Source organism: Heptranchias perlo, chromosome 11, assembly GCF_035084215.1.
Source record: "Heptranchias perlo isolate sHepPer1 chromosome 11, sHepPer1.hap1, whole genome shotgun sequence".
Taxonomy (NCBI): Eukaryota; Metazoa; Chordata; class Chondrichthyes; order Hexanchiformes; family Hexanchidae; genus Heptranchias; species Heptranchias perlo.
The window spans coordinates 29841862-29857308 of NC_090335.1; the positions used below are offsets into that span (position 1 = coordinate 29841862).

The window sequence follows — 15447 nt, forward strand, 5'->3', positions numbered from 1 at the left end:
TCAAGATATCCATAATGTGAGGAAGCCATTTTGTTTTGTTTAATTATTGCATATTTGGATCTAAAAGTTTCTAAAATGTTTACTTTTGTTTGCATGTTGATCTGTCAATTCAGCATGATGGGAATAATTGCAACAGTGAATCCATCAAATGAGCTTGAGTAAATGATGGGTTTTTGCATTTTTTAAAAAAGCACTATATTTCTAGTCAGGTTTAATAAGCTTGATACAGTAATTGCAAAAATAAGGCACAAAATGAGATATTGATGTCAATGGGTCGAAGAAAGGATCACATAACTTTCCGTTTGTTAGGTTTACAACGCTGCTTGTACCTTTTCAATTGTATATGTTTGCTGGGTATTATGAAAGAGCACTTTACTTTAACATTTTTGGGCATATTTATATCTTTCACTTTTCATGTTTGCAATCAATTTCTGGGATGAGGTTTTTTGTATATCAAAGTAACTCATCATTGTACTGTGGAATGAGAAAAGGTTTCATATATAAAAGCACTTTAACACACCATAGCTGTGTGAAACATAGTCATTAATGACACTCTGGGTGGGCTGTACCTTTGGCATAGTCTGGCACTGCTTGTGCTCTTTTAACTTACAACATGGTTTCCAGTTATATTCATTGGGACATAAGCACGAGAGGACTTATCAGAGTATCATAGTATGGTAGAGCACAGAAGGAGGCCATTCGGCCCATCGTGCATGTGCCGGCTCTTTGAAAGAGCTATTCAATTAGTCCCATTCCCCTGCTCTTTCCCCATAGCCCTGTAAATCATTTCCCTTCAAGTTTTTATCCAATTCCTTTGTGAAAGTTACTATTGAATTTGCTTCCACCACCCTTTCAGGCAGTGCATTCCAAATCATTACAACTTGCTGCGTAAAAAAAATGTTTCTTCATGTCGCCTCTGGCCCTTTTGCAGATCACCTTAAGTTGTGTCCTCTGGTTACCGACCCTTCTGCCATTGGAAACAGTTTCTCCTTATTTACTATATCAAAACCGTTAATGATTTTGAACACCAATATCAAATCTCCCCTTAACCTTCTTTGGTCTAAGGAGAGCAACTTCAGTTTCTCCAGTCTCTCCACATAACTGGTTCCAGAGATGAGGGACTTCATTCTAGCAAATCTCTTCTGCACTCTCTCTAAGGCTTTGACATCCTTCCTAAAGTGTGGTGCCCAGAATTGAACACAATACTCTAGCTGAGGCCTAACCAGTGCCTTATAAAGGTTTAACATAACTTGCTTGCTTTTGTACTCTATGCCTCTATTAATAAAGTACAGAATCCTAGATGCTTTTTTAACAGTCCTGTCACCTTCAAAGATTTGTGTACATGCACTCCCAGGTCTCTCTGTTCCTGCACCCCCTTTAAAATTGTACCTTTTAGTTTATATTGCCTGTCTTCATTCTCCCTACCAAAATGCATCACTTCACACTTCCCTGCGTTAAATTTCATCTGCCACATGTCTGCCTATTTCACCAGTCTGTCTATGTCCTCCTGAAGTCTGTTACTATCCTACACATCGTTTACTACATTTCTGCATTTCGTATCATCTGCAAACTTTGAAATTATACCCTGAATACCCATGTGCAGGCCATTAATATATTATCGAAAAGAACAATGGTCCTAACACTGACACCTGGGGGAAACCACCATGTACTTCCCTCCAGTCTGGAAAGCAACCGTTCACCAATACTCTCTGCTTTCTGCCCCTTAGCCAATTTTGTATCCACGTGCCACTGTCCCTTTAATCCCATGGGCTTCAATTTTTCTAACAAGTCTATCATGTGGTACTTTACCAAATGCCTTTTGAAAGTCCATGTACGCAACATCAACTGCACTATCCTCATCAACCCTCTCCATTACTTCATCAAAGAACAAAATTAAGTTGGTCAAACACAATTTTCCTTTGACAAATCCATGCTGACTTTCATTTATTAGCCCATACTTTTCCAAGTGCCAATTAATTTTTTCCCAGATTCTTGTCACTAAAAGTTTTCCGCAACACTGACATTAGACTGACTGGTTTGTAATTGTCAGGTTTATCCTTCTCCCCTTTTATTAACAGGGATGTAAAATTTGCAGTCCTCTGGCACCACCCCCATATCTAAGGAGGATTGGAAGATTGTGGTTAGAGCCCCTGCAATTTCCACCCTTACTTCCCTCAGTAATCTAGGATGCATCCAATGTGGACTTTTCTACTTTGAGTACTGCCAATCTTTTAAGTACCTCCTCTTTATTTTAATCCTATCCAATATTGCTACTACCTCCTCCTTTACATTGGCAGCTTCCTCTTCTCTAGTGAAGACGAAGGCGAAGTATTCATTTAATATTTCAGCCATGCTCTACCCCCACAAGAAAGTCTCCTTTTTTTCCCCTAGTCAGTCCCACCTTTTGACTACCCTTTTACTATTTATATGTTTGTAAAAGACTTTTGGGTTCCATTTTATGTTAGCCGCTAATCTATTCTCATACTCTCTCTTTGACCCTCATTCCCTTTTTAGATCTTCTCTGAACTTTCTGTATTCAGCCTAGTTCTCTACTGTATTTTGAACCTTACATTTGTCAGAAGCCTCCTTTTTCTATTTCATATTAGTCTCTATATCTTCAGTCATCCAGGGAGCTCTAGCTTTGGATGCCCTTCCTTGCTCCCTTATGGGAATGTGGCTACTCTGTACCTGAACCATCTCCTCCCTGAAGGCCTCCCATTTTTCAATTACTGTTTTGCCCATCAGTTTGTGATTCCAATCCACCTGGGCAAGATCCCTTTTTACTCACTGAAATTAACCTTTCTCCAGTTAAGTATTTTCACAATTGATTGTTCCTTGTCCTTTTTCATAACTATTCTAAACGTAATGATCACTGTCCAAATGCTCCCCCACTGAAACATGATATCAAAGCTTACTGATGATACCAAATTTGAGGGCATGGCACACTGAGGAAAAAATGCAGAAAATTGCCATAAGACATAAATAGGTTAGCAGAGTGAGCAGATAGGTGGCAGATGCAATTCAATGTGAAATGTACATTTTGGGAAAAAGAACAGTGAAAGGAAGTATACCTGAAATCATAAGACTGGAAGATCTACGAGTGCAGGTACAAAGATTTTTAAAGTTTCAAAAGGTCATGGAAAAGACAAATGGAATTCTGGATTTTATGTATGGGGCATTGAATTTGTTCAAGACATTGGGTAGGCCAATTTACACTGTTGTGTGAAGTTCTGGACATTTTTTTCTATTCGTTCATGGGATGTGGGCGTCGCCGGCAAGGCCAGCATTTATAGCCCATCCCGAATTGCCCTTGAGAAAGTGGTGGTGAGCTACCTTCTTGAACCGCTGCAGTTCATGTGGTGAAGGTTCTCCCACAGTGCTGTTAGGTAGGGAGTTCCAGGATTTTGACCCAGCGACGATGAAGGAACGGTGATATATTTCGAAGTCGGGATGGTGTGTGACTTGGAGGGGAATGTGCAGGTGATGTTGTTCCCATGTGCCTGCTGCCCTTGTCCTTCTGGGTGGTAGAGGTCGTGGGTTTGGGAGGTGCTGTCGAAGAAGCCCTGCTGAGTTGCTGCAATGCATCCTTTAGATGGTACACACTGCAGCCACGGTGCGCCGGTGGTGAAGGAAGTGAATGTTTAGGGTGGTGGATGGGGTGCCAATCAAGCGGGCTGTTTTGACCCGGATAATGTCGAGCTTCTTGAGTGTTGTTGGAGCTGCACTCATCCAGGCAAGTGGAGAGTATTCCATCACACTCGTGACTTGTGCCTTGTAGATGGTGGAAAGGCTTTGAGGAGTCAGGAGGTGAGTCACTTACGGCAGAATACCCAGCCTCTGACCTGCTCTTGTAGCCACAGTATTTTTGTGGCTGGTCCAGTTAAGTTTCTGGTCAGTGGTGACCCTCCAGGATGTTGATGGTGGGGGGTTCAGCGATGGTAATGCCATTAAATGTCAAGGGGAGGTGGTTAGACTTTCTCTTGTTGGAGATGGTCATTGAGTGGCACTTGTCTGGCGCAAATATTACTTGCCACTTAATCAGCCCAAGCCTGGATGTTGTCCAGGTCTTGCTGCATGCGGGCATGGACTACTTCATTATCTGAGTGGTTGCGAATGGAACTGAACACTGTGCAATCATCAGAAAACATCCCCATTTCTGACCTTATGATGGAGGGAAGGTCATTGATGAAGCAGTGGCTGCAGTGTGTACCATCTACAGGATGCACTGTAGCAACTCACCAAGGCTTCTTCGACAACACCTCCCAAACCCGCGACCTCTACCACCTAGAAGGACAAGAGCAGCAGGCACATGGGAACAACACCACCTGCACATTCCCCTCCAATTCACACACCATCCCGACTTGGAAATATATCGCCGATCCTTCATCATCGCTGGGTCAAAATCCTGGAACTCCCTTCCTAACAGCACTGTGGGAGAACCTTCACCACACGGACTGCAGCGGTTCAAGAAGGCGGCTCACCACCACCTTCTTGAGGGCAATTAGGGATGGGCAATAAATGCCGGCATGGCCAGCGACGCCCACATCCCATGAATGAATCAAAAAAAAGCTAAAAATGATTGGGCCTAGGATACTGCCCTGAGGAACTCCTGCAGCAATGTCCTGGGGCTGAGATGATTGGCCTCCAACAACCACTACCATCTTCCTTTGTGCTAGGTATGACTCCAGCCACTGGAGAGTTTTCCCCCTGATTCCCATTGACTTCAATTTTACTAGGGCCCCTTGGTGACACACTCAGTCAAATGCTGCCTTGATGTCAAGCGTAGTCACTCTCAACTCACCTCTGGAATTCAGCTCTTTTGTCTGTGTTTGGACCAAGGCTGTAATGAGGTCTGGAGCTGAGTGGTCCTGGCGGAACCCAAACTGAGCATTGGTGAGTAATTATCGGTTGATAGCACTGTCGACGACACCTTCCATCACTGTGCTGATGATTCAGAGTAGACTCATGGGGCAGTAATTGGCCGGATTGGAATTGTCCTGCTTTTTGTGGACAGGACATACCTGGGCAATTTTCCACATTGTTGGATAGGTGCCAGTGTTGTAGCTGTACTGGAACAGCTTGGCGAGAGGTGCAGCTAGTTCTGGAGCACAAGTCTTCAGCACTACAGCTGGGATGTTGTCGAGGCCCATGGCCTTTGCTGTATCCAGTGCACTCAGCCATTTCCTGATATCACGTGGAGCAAATCGAAATTCTCCCACCTATAGGAAGGACATGAGAGCAATGGGAAGGGTGTAATGGGAAAGTTCACTGGAATGATATCAGTAATGAAAGATTATAGCTATAAAGAAAGATTCCAAAAGTTGTTTTTTTTTCGCTGGAACTGAGAAAGTTGAGATTGGATTGAATAAAAGGTTTCAAATTATGAAACATTTTGTGAGGGTAAATAATGAAAGATTGCTTCTACTCGTTAACAAATCAGTACAAGGGGCAGAACTAGAAGAACAAAGGGGGGAGTTGGAATATTTTTCAGAGGGCTATTAGAAAATGGAATGTTTTACCACAAGTGGCTACTGAGGTAGAGACTATAACATTATTTAAAAGAGAATTGGATAATTATTTGACAAGGAAGAATATAGAAGGATATAATAAAAGGGCTGGTAGCTTCAGCTGAAGAGCTAGCACTGATACAATGGGCTGAATGACTTCCTCAGGTGACTGCCGTGAAGCTATAGCTAAAGCAAACAGGGTTCCAGGTTGTATTCACAGGACAATTCATTATAAAACAAAGCATACAATTTTGTCCTTGTACAAGTTCTTGGTTAGGTCTCAGTTAGAATATTATGTCCAGTTTTGGTCTTCTCACGTAGTGGTGGATATTGAAGCTTTGGAAAGGGTGCAGAGGCGGGCCACAACATTAATTCCCAGTTTAAATTCCCAGTTAAAATTCTAAATTTTATCCAAATAGTCTCAAAGATCTGGGTCTGTATACTTTAGAAAAGCGTAGACTCGGGCGATTTGATCGATGTTTATAAAGTAATGAAGAGACTCAATTGTGTTTATGTGGACCAGCTATTTCAACTGAATAAGTTAAGGAGGACCAGGGGGTCATGCTAACAAGTTATGTCAGGGCAGGATTAGGTTGCATGTTAGGCGGTTCATCTTTCTCAGAGAATAGTGGACCTGTGGAACAGGTTGCAGCACGTACGATGAATGCTGATTTGCTGTTTCCTTCAAGAGAGCTGAACCTGTTTCTGGCTGAGGCAGAAATCACCTCATATAAATCAGGGTCAACATGGTCTTCTGAACTAGTTTTGATCTCCTAAAGGGATCGGAGAGGAATTTTCCAGATTTTGTTTCCCTAATTGGCCTGTGTTTTTATCTGTTTTTTCACCTCTCCCAGGAGATTACATGGCGACAGGTGGGTAGGGCATGCATGTGTCATGATGCATAAGACTTTGCAGTTATATGGGACAAGCTAGATGGACATGTTGGTCTTTTCCTGTCCGTCATTTTTCTATGTTCACTGGTAGACAAACAGGAAAATAACTCTCAAAGCAAACATTAAGTACAATACTTCCCATAAACTGACTAAAATTTTTAGAAATTCTAAATTTTTCATAGTTGTGAACTGTTCAGACATTACTGGTGGCAAAGCATGCATTTGTAAAATTGGCCTTTAAATTTGCTCTAAAGAAGTCTCATAAGATTTATTCACTACCAATCCCCTTCCTGTATGGATTTTTCCAGCAAGCAGCTGATAGTAAAATGTGTAGTAAGCAATCTTCTGAATATGCTTGTTGCTGGAGTCTGCAGAGATTTTGATAGATAACTGTCTGGAGATAATTCAATGATTTAAAAGAAATAAGACAAATCTGTTAAACATTACAACATGAAGGTTTGGCTAAAGTAAAATCAGAAGGGAGAATGTTGACACTGATATTTTTCAGTATTTTATATAAACTGTTGTATTCTTGGAAGAGTTTTTCTTTAGTCGCACAATGAGTATTTTAGCCTAAATAAAAGTGATTCTGTCCATAATTATATTACACTACAGTATGTTACCAGGAAAGGATTGTTGCTTGTAGTACACAGAATTTGACATTGCTTTTTGACACTGATATTAATGTTATTTTTATAATTCCTAAGGCACTGCAATGATACAATGTCTTTTATTTTTCTAGCTCTATGTACTTCATACACAAAAATAGCTTTAGAATATTATCACCAAATATGAATTGATTAATTCAGTTTCCTAGTGGCAGCTTTTAATCCATTTCCTTCAGTTGAGTTCTGTGCAATGTAATGCTTTTATATCAATGTTTTTATCACTGCAGGGTTTTTCTTCGCTCGCAGTGGCACATCTAGTCAAATATTTTCATTCTAGTTATATATATTCTGCTTAATAACTGAAAATTTAATGTAGAAGTTTCTAATGAAACAGCTGTTCACAAGTAACTATTAACACATGAAATAAAACCAGAAAATTCTGGAAATAAACAGCATGTCTGGCAACATCTGAAAAGAGGAGAAATAAATTTCAGCAACAACAACTTGCTTTTATACAGCGCCTTTAATGTAGAGAAACGTCCCTAGGTGCTTCACAGAAGAAAAATCAAAAAAACGGATGCCAAGCCAAAGAAGGAGATATTAGGAAGGGTGATTAAAAACTTGGTCAAAGATATGGGTTTTCAGGAGGGTATTAAAGGAGGAGGCAGAAGCAGAGGTGGAGAGAGACAGAGAGGTTTAGGGAGAGAATTGTAGAGCATGGGACGTAGGCGGCTAAAGGCACAGCTGCTAACGGTGGAGCAAAGAGAGGAAGGATACACGAGAGGTCAGAGTCAGAGAGTTCAGTGAGGGTTGTAGGGCTGGAGGAGGTTAGTGTTATAGGTGAGACAATAAAGGGATTTAAACATAAGGTTAAGAATTTTAAATGGCCACCAAGTAGTGAGAAGGATATAGAGGAGCAAATTTTCAAGGAAATTACAGAGAGGTGCAAAAGCCACAGAATAGTGATAATGGGGGTCTTCAATTATCCTAATATAGACAGGGAAAGTAACAGTGTGAAGGGCAGAGAGGGGGAAGAATTTCTGAAGTCTGTTCAGGAGACCTTTCTTGAGCAGTACGTTTCCGGCCCAACGAGGAAGGAGGCATTGCTGGATCTGGTTCTGGGGAATGAGGTGAGACAAGTGGAGCAAGTGTCAGTCAGGGAACACTTAGGGAACAGAGATCATAGTATCATAAGATTTAGATTAGCTATAGAAAAGGACACAGAGCAATCTAAAGTAAAAATACTTAATTGGAGGAGGGCTATTTTCAGAGGATTGAGAACGGATCTGGCCTGAGTAAATTGGATTCAAAGATTGGCAGGCAAAACTGTAATCGAACAATGGGCGGCCTTTAAAGAGGAGATGGGTCAGGTACTGTCTACGTACATTCCCATGAGGGGAAAAGGAAGGTCAACCAAAGCCATTGCTCCCTGGATGACAAAAGAAATAGACAGTCTTCCCCAGGGGTTGGTACTAGGACCACTGCTTTTCTTGATATATATTAATGACTTGGACTTGGGTGTACAGGGCACAATTTCAAAATTTGCAGATGACACAAAACTTGGAAATGGAGTGAACAGTGAGGAGGATAGTAATAGACTTCAAGAGGACATAGGCTGGTGGAAAGGGTGGACATGTGGCAGAAATTTAATGCAGAGGAGTGCGAAGTGATACATTTTGGTAGGAAGAACGAGGAGAGGCAATATAAACAAAAGGGTACAATTCTAAAGCGGGTGCAGGAACAGAGATACCTGGGGGTATATGTGCACAAATCATTGAAGTTGGCAGGGCAGGTTGAGAAAACATATGGGATCTGAGCTTTATAAATAGATACATAGAGTACAAAAGCAAGGAAGTTATGATGAACCTTTATAAAACACTGGTTCGGCTGCAACTGGAATATTGTGTCCAATTCTGGGATCTGAACATTAGGAAGGATGTGAAGGCCTTAGAGAGGGTGCAGAAAAGATTAACTAGAATGGTCCCAGGGATGAGGGACTTCAGTTACGTGGATAGACTGGAAAAGCTGGGATTGTTCTCCTTCGAGCAGAGAAGATTGAGAGGAGATTTGATAGAGGAGTTCAAAATCATGAGGGGTCTACACAGAGTAGATAGAGAGAAATTGTTCCCATTGGTGAAAGGGTTAAGAACCAAAGGCCACAGATTTAAGGTGATTAGCAAAAGAACCAAAGGTGACATGACTAAATACTTTTTTACGCAGTGAGTGGTTCTGATCTGGAATGTGCATCCTGAAAGGGTGGTGGAAGCAGATTCAATCGTGGCTTTCAAAGGGAATTGGTTAAGTACTTGAAGGGAAAAAATTTGCAGGGCTATGGGGAAAGGACAGGGGAGTGGAACTAACTGGATTGCTCTTGCAGAGAACTGGCACGGGCTCAATGGGCCGAATGTCCTCCTTCTGTGCTGTAACCATTCTATGATTCTATGCTTCTAATTTGAGTCATTGGGAGAGTGGGGTCCAATTAGATTAGCAGGACAGGAGTAATGGGCATGTTGGACTTGAAGGCTAGAATAGGGGCAGCAGAGTTTTGGGTGAGCTAGAGTTTATGGAGGGTGCAGGATGGGGGGCCTGTCGGAAGAACATTGAAATAGTTGAGTCTGGAGGTGACAAAGACATGGAAGAGGGTTTCAGCAGCACTATTCTTTCTATATTTTATAAGAGCATAACACCATAAGAGATAGGAGCAGTATTTGGCCCTTCAAGCCTGCTCCGCCATTTAATGAGATCATGCCTGATCTGATTTTTACCTCAACTCCACTTTCCCGCCTTTTCGCCATACCCTTTGACTCCCTTGCTGATCAAAAATTTGTCTAACTCAGCCTTGAATGTATTCAATGACTCAGCCTCAACAGCTTTTTGGGGTAAAGAATTCCTAAGATTCACGACCCTCTGGGAGAAGAACGGGTGACCCCTTATTCTAAGACTATGCCCCCTAGTTTTAGATTCCCCCATGAGGGATAACATCCTCTCAGCATTTATCCTATCGAGTCCCCTCAGAATCTTGTATGTTTCAATAAGATCTCCACTCATTCTTCTAAACTCCAATGAGTATAGACCCAACCTGTTCAATCTTTCCTCATAAGACAACCCTTTCACACCCAGAATTAACCTAGTGAACCTTCTCTGAACTACCTCCAATGCATGCATATCCTTCCTTAAATAAGGGCACTAGAACTGTACGCAGTATTCCAGGTGTGGTCTCACCAGCACCCTGTACAGTTGTAGCATGACTTCCCTGCTTTTATACTCCATCCCCCTAGAAATAAAGGCCAATATTCCGTTTGCCTTCCGCATTATCTGATTACACTTGTATCACGGGTGTGATCACAGCACCAAGTTATACCGCTGGTTCTGTAGTGCTGTCAAATCAGAGCACTGTGCATGGGTACTTAAATTGCAAGTTCTGATAGCTGGATTTTCTACTTTTATTTCACCATTTTGTAATTTGCATTTTTTTTATATACACTGCACCTTGAAGCTCTTTCATTCATTCATACAGTTACTTTTCGGTAAACATTTTGAAGCTCAAATGACTGATTTTCATACTTGCGTAATAGAGTACACCAAGTACTTTATATGCCACTTTTATACTGATGATAGTATCTGAGAGCATTGTGAATCACAGCACCAAGATATACCGCTGTCAAATCAGAGCACTGTGCATGGGTACTTAAATTGCACTTCTGATAGCTGGATTTTACTGACAAACTTGGAGCCTTTGTATTAAATGTGGCAAGTTGTCATTTCTGTGTAAATCATGTTGAAATGCATTCTTGTGTTCCTTTCACATGATGTCATAGTGACATCATTGACAGGTCTAATGCAGCAATGAGCCGCTGACTGACTTATATTATTAACATCACCAGTGGCTGCCTGGAAGCATCTGGATACATAAAAGTTAAGTGGGTGTTGTCACCTTCACAGCCACAGACAAGGCGTTGACCCTGGTGGAAAGAGGCTGCAAATGGAGTTCCATCAGCTGGTATATCTCTGGCACAGTGTCGGGGGAAAACACAGCCAACTCAGACACAACTGATCAGTCCTCTGTGGTCTGTAGACACTGCGGCATGGATATCTGAGGTCTGGTGTTCCCAGTGTGCATGCTGCCACACTCTCAAGACTTCCATCGTTTCCTCCCCCATGTTCTCATCATCATCCTCCTTCTCAAACCAACGAACAATGGAATTCCCAGGGAGAAATCCATTATTTCATGATGCAGAGGTTCCTTTTAAATTCTCAAGTTCCACAGAGTATCTTTAAATGTTCAGAAGCTGTAGCTACAAAGTAATGGAAGTGATTCCCAGCCAAATCAGCGTCACAGAATTGCACTCCTATATGAGCTTTCACCTTCTTGATCTCTTCTCATCTGTGGGGCACTGCACTGGCTCAGTAGTACCATCTTTACAGTGGAGGTGATCTTCAGGGTAGTAAGTGGGCAGAAATTCAGGAAAACTTTGTGGGGCACTTGACCATGCCCCCTGCTTCATTTAAATTAATTGGAGAACATCTGGCAGAGCCACAGTGGGGTCACAGGAGGGAATTTGTAGTGGTCATTTTTAGAGGTGGCTTTCCGGATGAGGGCCTCTTTAACCAATTTTACTTGTTTGACCACCTCTACACTGAAAATGGGCAGGTTTTTAAAAGGAAATTCCAGGCATTAATGTCTTGCTATGATTCTAAATCCTAACAGAGTCAACAATTTTTTGTATTTTTTTCACTAACCTTTTGTTTCTACTTATGAACGTATAAAAAGTTCATGAGGCCCACCAAAGCTGCCTCAACGGTGCAAGCTCCCACACCATTGACTCACCTCCAGGATATGCCATCTCCTGAGAAAGGCAAAAATTAAAGAAGAAAGATCCATTGAACTTAGTAAAAACTTCAAAATTCGTTTCCAACTACTTAAGGCAATAACACAAGCTCCAAATGACCACAGTTTGACGCATTGTAACCACAACTAACTAACCATTACCACTTATAATTGGAAATGTTCTCTTCACTCAAGAACTTGTCATGTTCCTTTTTAACGAACGATAGTGATGCCATAAAGAACACATGCAGAATCAGATTAAGTAAGTCGTGGGGCTCTGGGCACCAAGAACATTCGGAGTCCCTTCGATCCATTAAAAAGACCCCCTCCCTCCCCGATCCATTAAAATACAAATGTGTGGTAAAATGCATGAAGAAATAGGCCGGTAGGATGCTTACACACTGCTGTCAGTAACAAATCTGCCGACTGTGTCTTGCCCACTTCTGACTATTTTTAAATGCTAGAATATTTTGATCCAGTGGTAGTATGCCGTTTTACTGTGTTATAAGTTTTATTGGAGGACTCATATTTGGCTGGGGCCCCTGGGCACATGCCCTGTAGGCCCGTGCATTAATCTGTCCTGACCACATGTCTTGGCAAGTTCCAGCAAATGATGACTCTGTGAAAAGAAATACTTTTTGGCATCTAACCTAACTCTTAGCCTACAGATTTAATATGATGTGGAGATGCCGGTGATGGACTGGGGTTGACAATTGTAAACAATTTTACAATACCAAGTTATAGTCCAGCAATTTTATTTTAAATTCACAAGCTTTCGGAGGCTTCCTCCTTCCTCAGGTGAACGTTGTTGGAACATTGTTTACAATTTTACAGATTTAATAGTCATGGCCTCTGTCCTACCAGTCCTATCCATTTTCAGTAACGTATCTAACCACATTATGTCCAATCCATATCTCATTTAACAACATTAATTATGTTACCTCTAAGCCTGTCTTTCTCTCAAGTGAATACACCTAACTCCTGGAGTCTTTTCTAGGCTGAGTATAGTACCCTTTGATTTGTACTCAATGATGCTGACAATGCAAGCTAAATTTTTACTTGTTTTCCCAATAGCCATTTCACAATGTTGTGTACTTTTACTGAGTGATCAACTACTATTCCCAGATCTCTTTTTTTGATCCATTACCTCTAATGATTATTCTTGAATGGTATTCCTAATCTGAAGTGCATGATGCTTGTCTACATTAAATAACACCAATCACACGTGAACCATTCATATCTTATGTAAATCAACTTGCAACTTTTTGATTTGGTTTGAATTACTAACCCTTTGAATTATTACAAATCAGTTGTTAGGTTTTATATTATGATCAGTGATTTGTCCTTTTTGTGAAATGCTTAAAAATGACATAACTTTCTGAGTATATAATTATCAGCATTTAATTAAGCAAGTTGTTATTTCTTTACCTAGGATACCATTGATGTGAACATTCCTATAAGTAATCCTATTCATGAACCCTTGACACTTGATGTTGTGCTGAATGGAGCTGGGATTACAGGAGACAACAGTTTGGTACTTAGGCCAAATGAAGTTATTTCATATATGGCTAGGTACACTCCAAGTGCTGTTGGCGAAAGTATTGGAAGGTAAGAAAAGAAAACTTCTAGCATATACTGGGACACGGCTGCTCTTCAATTATGTAATTGTGAAATTCCCTTCATTAGTGTTCCGAAGATACTATCTATGATCTGTGACCAAAAAACATGTATGTGTCTATGGGTGGTACCCAGTGGATATTGCCCAAAAGTACCATGCTGTGCAGCTGGAATAAAACCACAGATACCAATTTTGGTGTGTGGTTCTAAATTTTCATATAATTACTTCAATGTAAATTACTATGCACTGTGCAAGGACTAAGCAAAAATTTGAACTTATTTACTCATTTCCCTTCTCATCCAAAGTGACATAACATTACATGCTTTAGCCAAATTATTTCTTTGAATGCGTTAAAAATTTCGGCCAAGTAGCTCATCCTTCCATAGAAATCAACAGTTTCCCTGTCGCTGCATCGAAATGATTCTTGAATAATTCCAGGTGTTTGATCAAATCAGATCATTCCGTGCATGCATCACTCTTTTCACAAAGACCACTCCCTGATAAGAGTTCTAAGCTTGCCTTTTACCATTTTATACCTATGTCCTCTTGTCCTGTAGTACTCTGACTTTACCTTTCCCATTACGCTTAGTATCTGACATATCATAGAACCATAGAAAGTTACGGCACAGAAGGAGGCCATTAGGCCCATCGTGTCCATGCCGGTATCTCTGTAATGCCTCCTTTCATCCTCCTCCTCAAGGTTGAAGAATGAAGTTTCTCTTGACTTTCCTCAAAACTCAGTCCTCTGACACTAGGGATCAGCCTCAGGGCCCTTCTTTGAATGGCCTGCAGGGTTTGCTGATCCAAACTTTATTTCCTTGTGCTATGATGATCATCATTGAATACTCAAGCTGTGGCTTGACTGGTGCACTACACAATTACAGACTACTTATTTGATGATTTGGCTCAACATTATTTTAGCTTAATTGATTGCTACTCTGAAGCAGAATTTTCTGGTTGTCATCACTGGTTTAATGGCTTTAACTTCAGTGGAAGAGCCAAGGAAACCCTGGAAAAATGCTGCTTTCCGGGGTTTCCACAACTCTTCCATTGAACTTACGCTGGACAAGCGGGAGAACCCCCATTATGTGCTTTGCGTGAAATTATGATAGGACCTTAAGGCGGGCCTCCTGTGTTCTTACTGAAAACAAGAGAGAGGTATATTTTAATTTCACAATGTATTGTAACCAATAGTTATAACCATTTGCAATTTCCTGTGATTCTTGCTGAGAATGCATTGTGCGTTGTGCCTTGAGTTCACCTATTTAAAATAGGCCTTAGCAAGTTCTAGGTTGACAGCAATTAAAGCAAGATTTGCTTTTTTAAAAAAAAAAATCTGCAAATGTAATTTTCTTTTTAGATTTGTACTTTATATTATTTGAAATGCTATTTTTGTTAGGTTTATCTGCCCAGGCATTTTTGGTGGCTACAATTATAATTTTTAAAATGGGCAGTCCAATGGGCATTTCTCTCTTTCTGTGTTAATGGGAAGCTGAGGAATAGCATGGAAAAGGGTTGCAAGACAGATCTATTGAATAAGAAGTGAAATGCATACACTTTCTTTACCCATGAAGCTGAATATACACTCTGAGGTATATCTATCTAGTATTATCACAGGAAGGAGCTGTCACAAATTGCACTTTGCAGAGGAAGCAGGGACAAAGTTGTGCTATCTCCTAAAATCTGGCCTTCAGTTAATCACCACAAGGATGACACTGCCAGTGGTTGTCAAAGTCACTACAGCCTGATATATTATGCATCCAGCTCTTACCAAGCAACTACAGGAGACATTTTTAACACGACTCAACCAGCAGTTCATAGATATATCAAGCAGGTGGCCGATGTGCTATTCACCAGTTTATCAGGTGCTGTCAACTGTAGAATATGGGATTTATCTTGGCTATTCCATTCTGGTTGGAGGAAGAGGAATGGTAGCAGCAACAGATGGGATAACCTCAGTAGCTGAGGCTACGAGGACTCCACTAAGGTGGAG

At 41.0% G+C, this 15447-nt stretch overlaps 1 protein-coding gene across 1 annotated transcript in view; it reads left to right on the forward strand.

Annotated features, from left to right (window-relative positions):
- LOC137327209 (cilia- and flagella-associated protein 47-like) overlaps positions 1 to 15447 on the forward strand; it is a 602936-nt gene that overhangs the window by 461157 nt on the left and 126332 nt on the right. The window contains exon 53 of the mRNA XM_067992778.1: positions 13269 to 13444. Within this exon, the coding sequence (XP_067848879.1) occupies positions 13269 to 13444 (176 nt within the window). The remainder of the gene's footprint in view (positions 1 to 13268; positions 13445 to 15447) is intronic.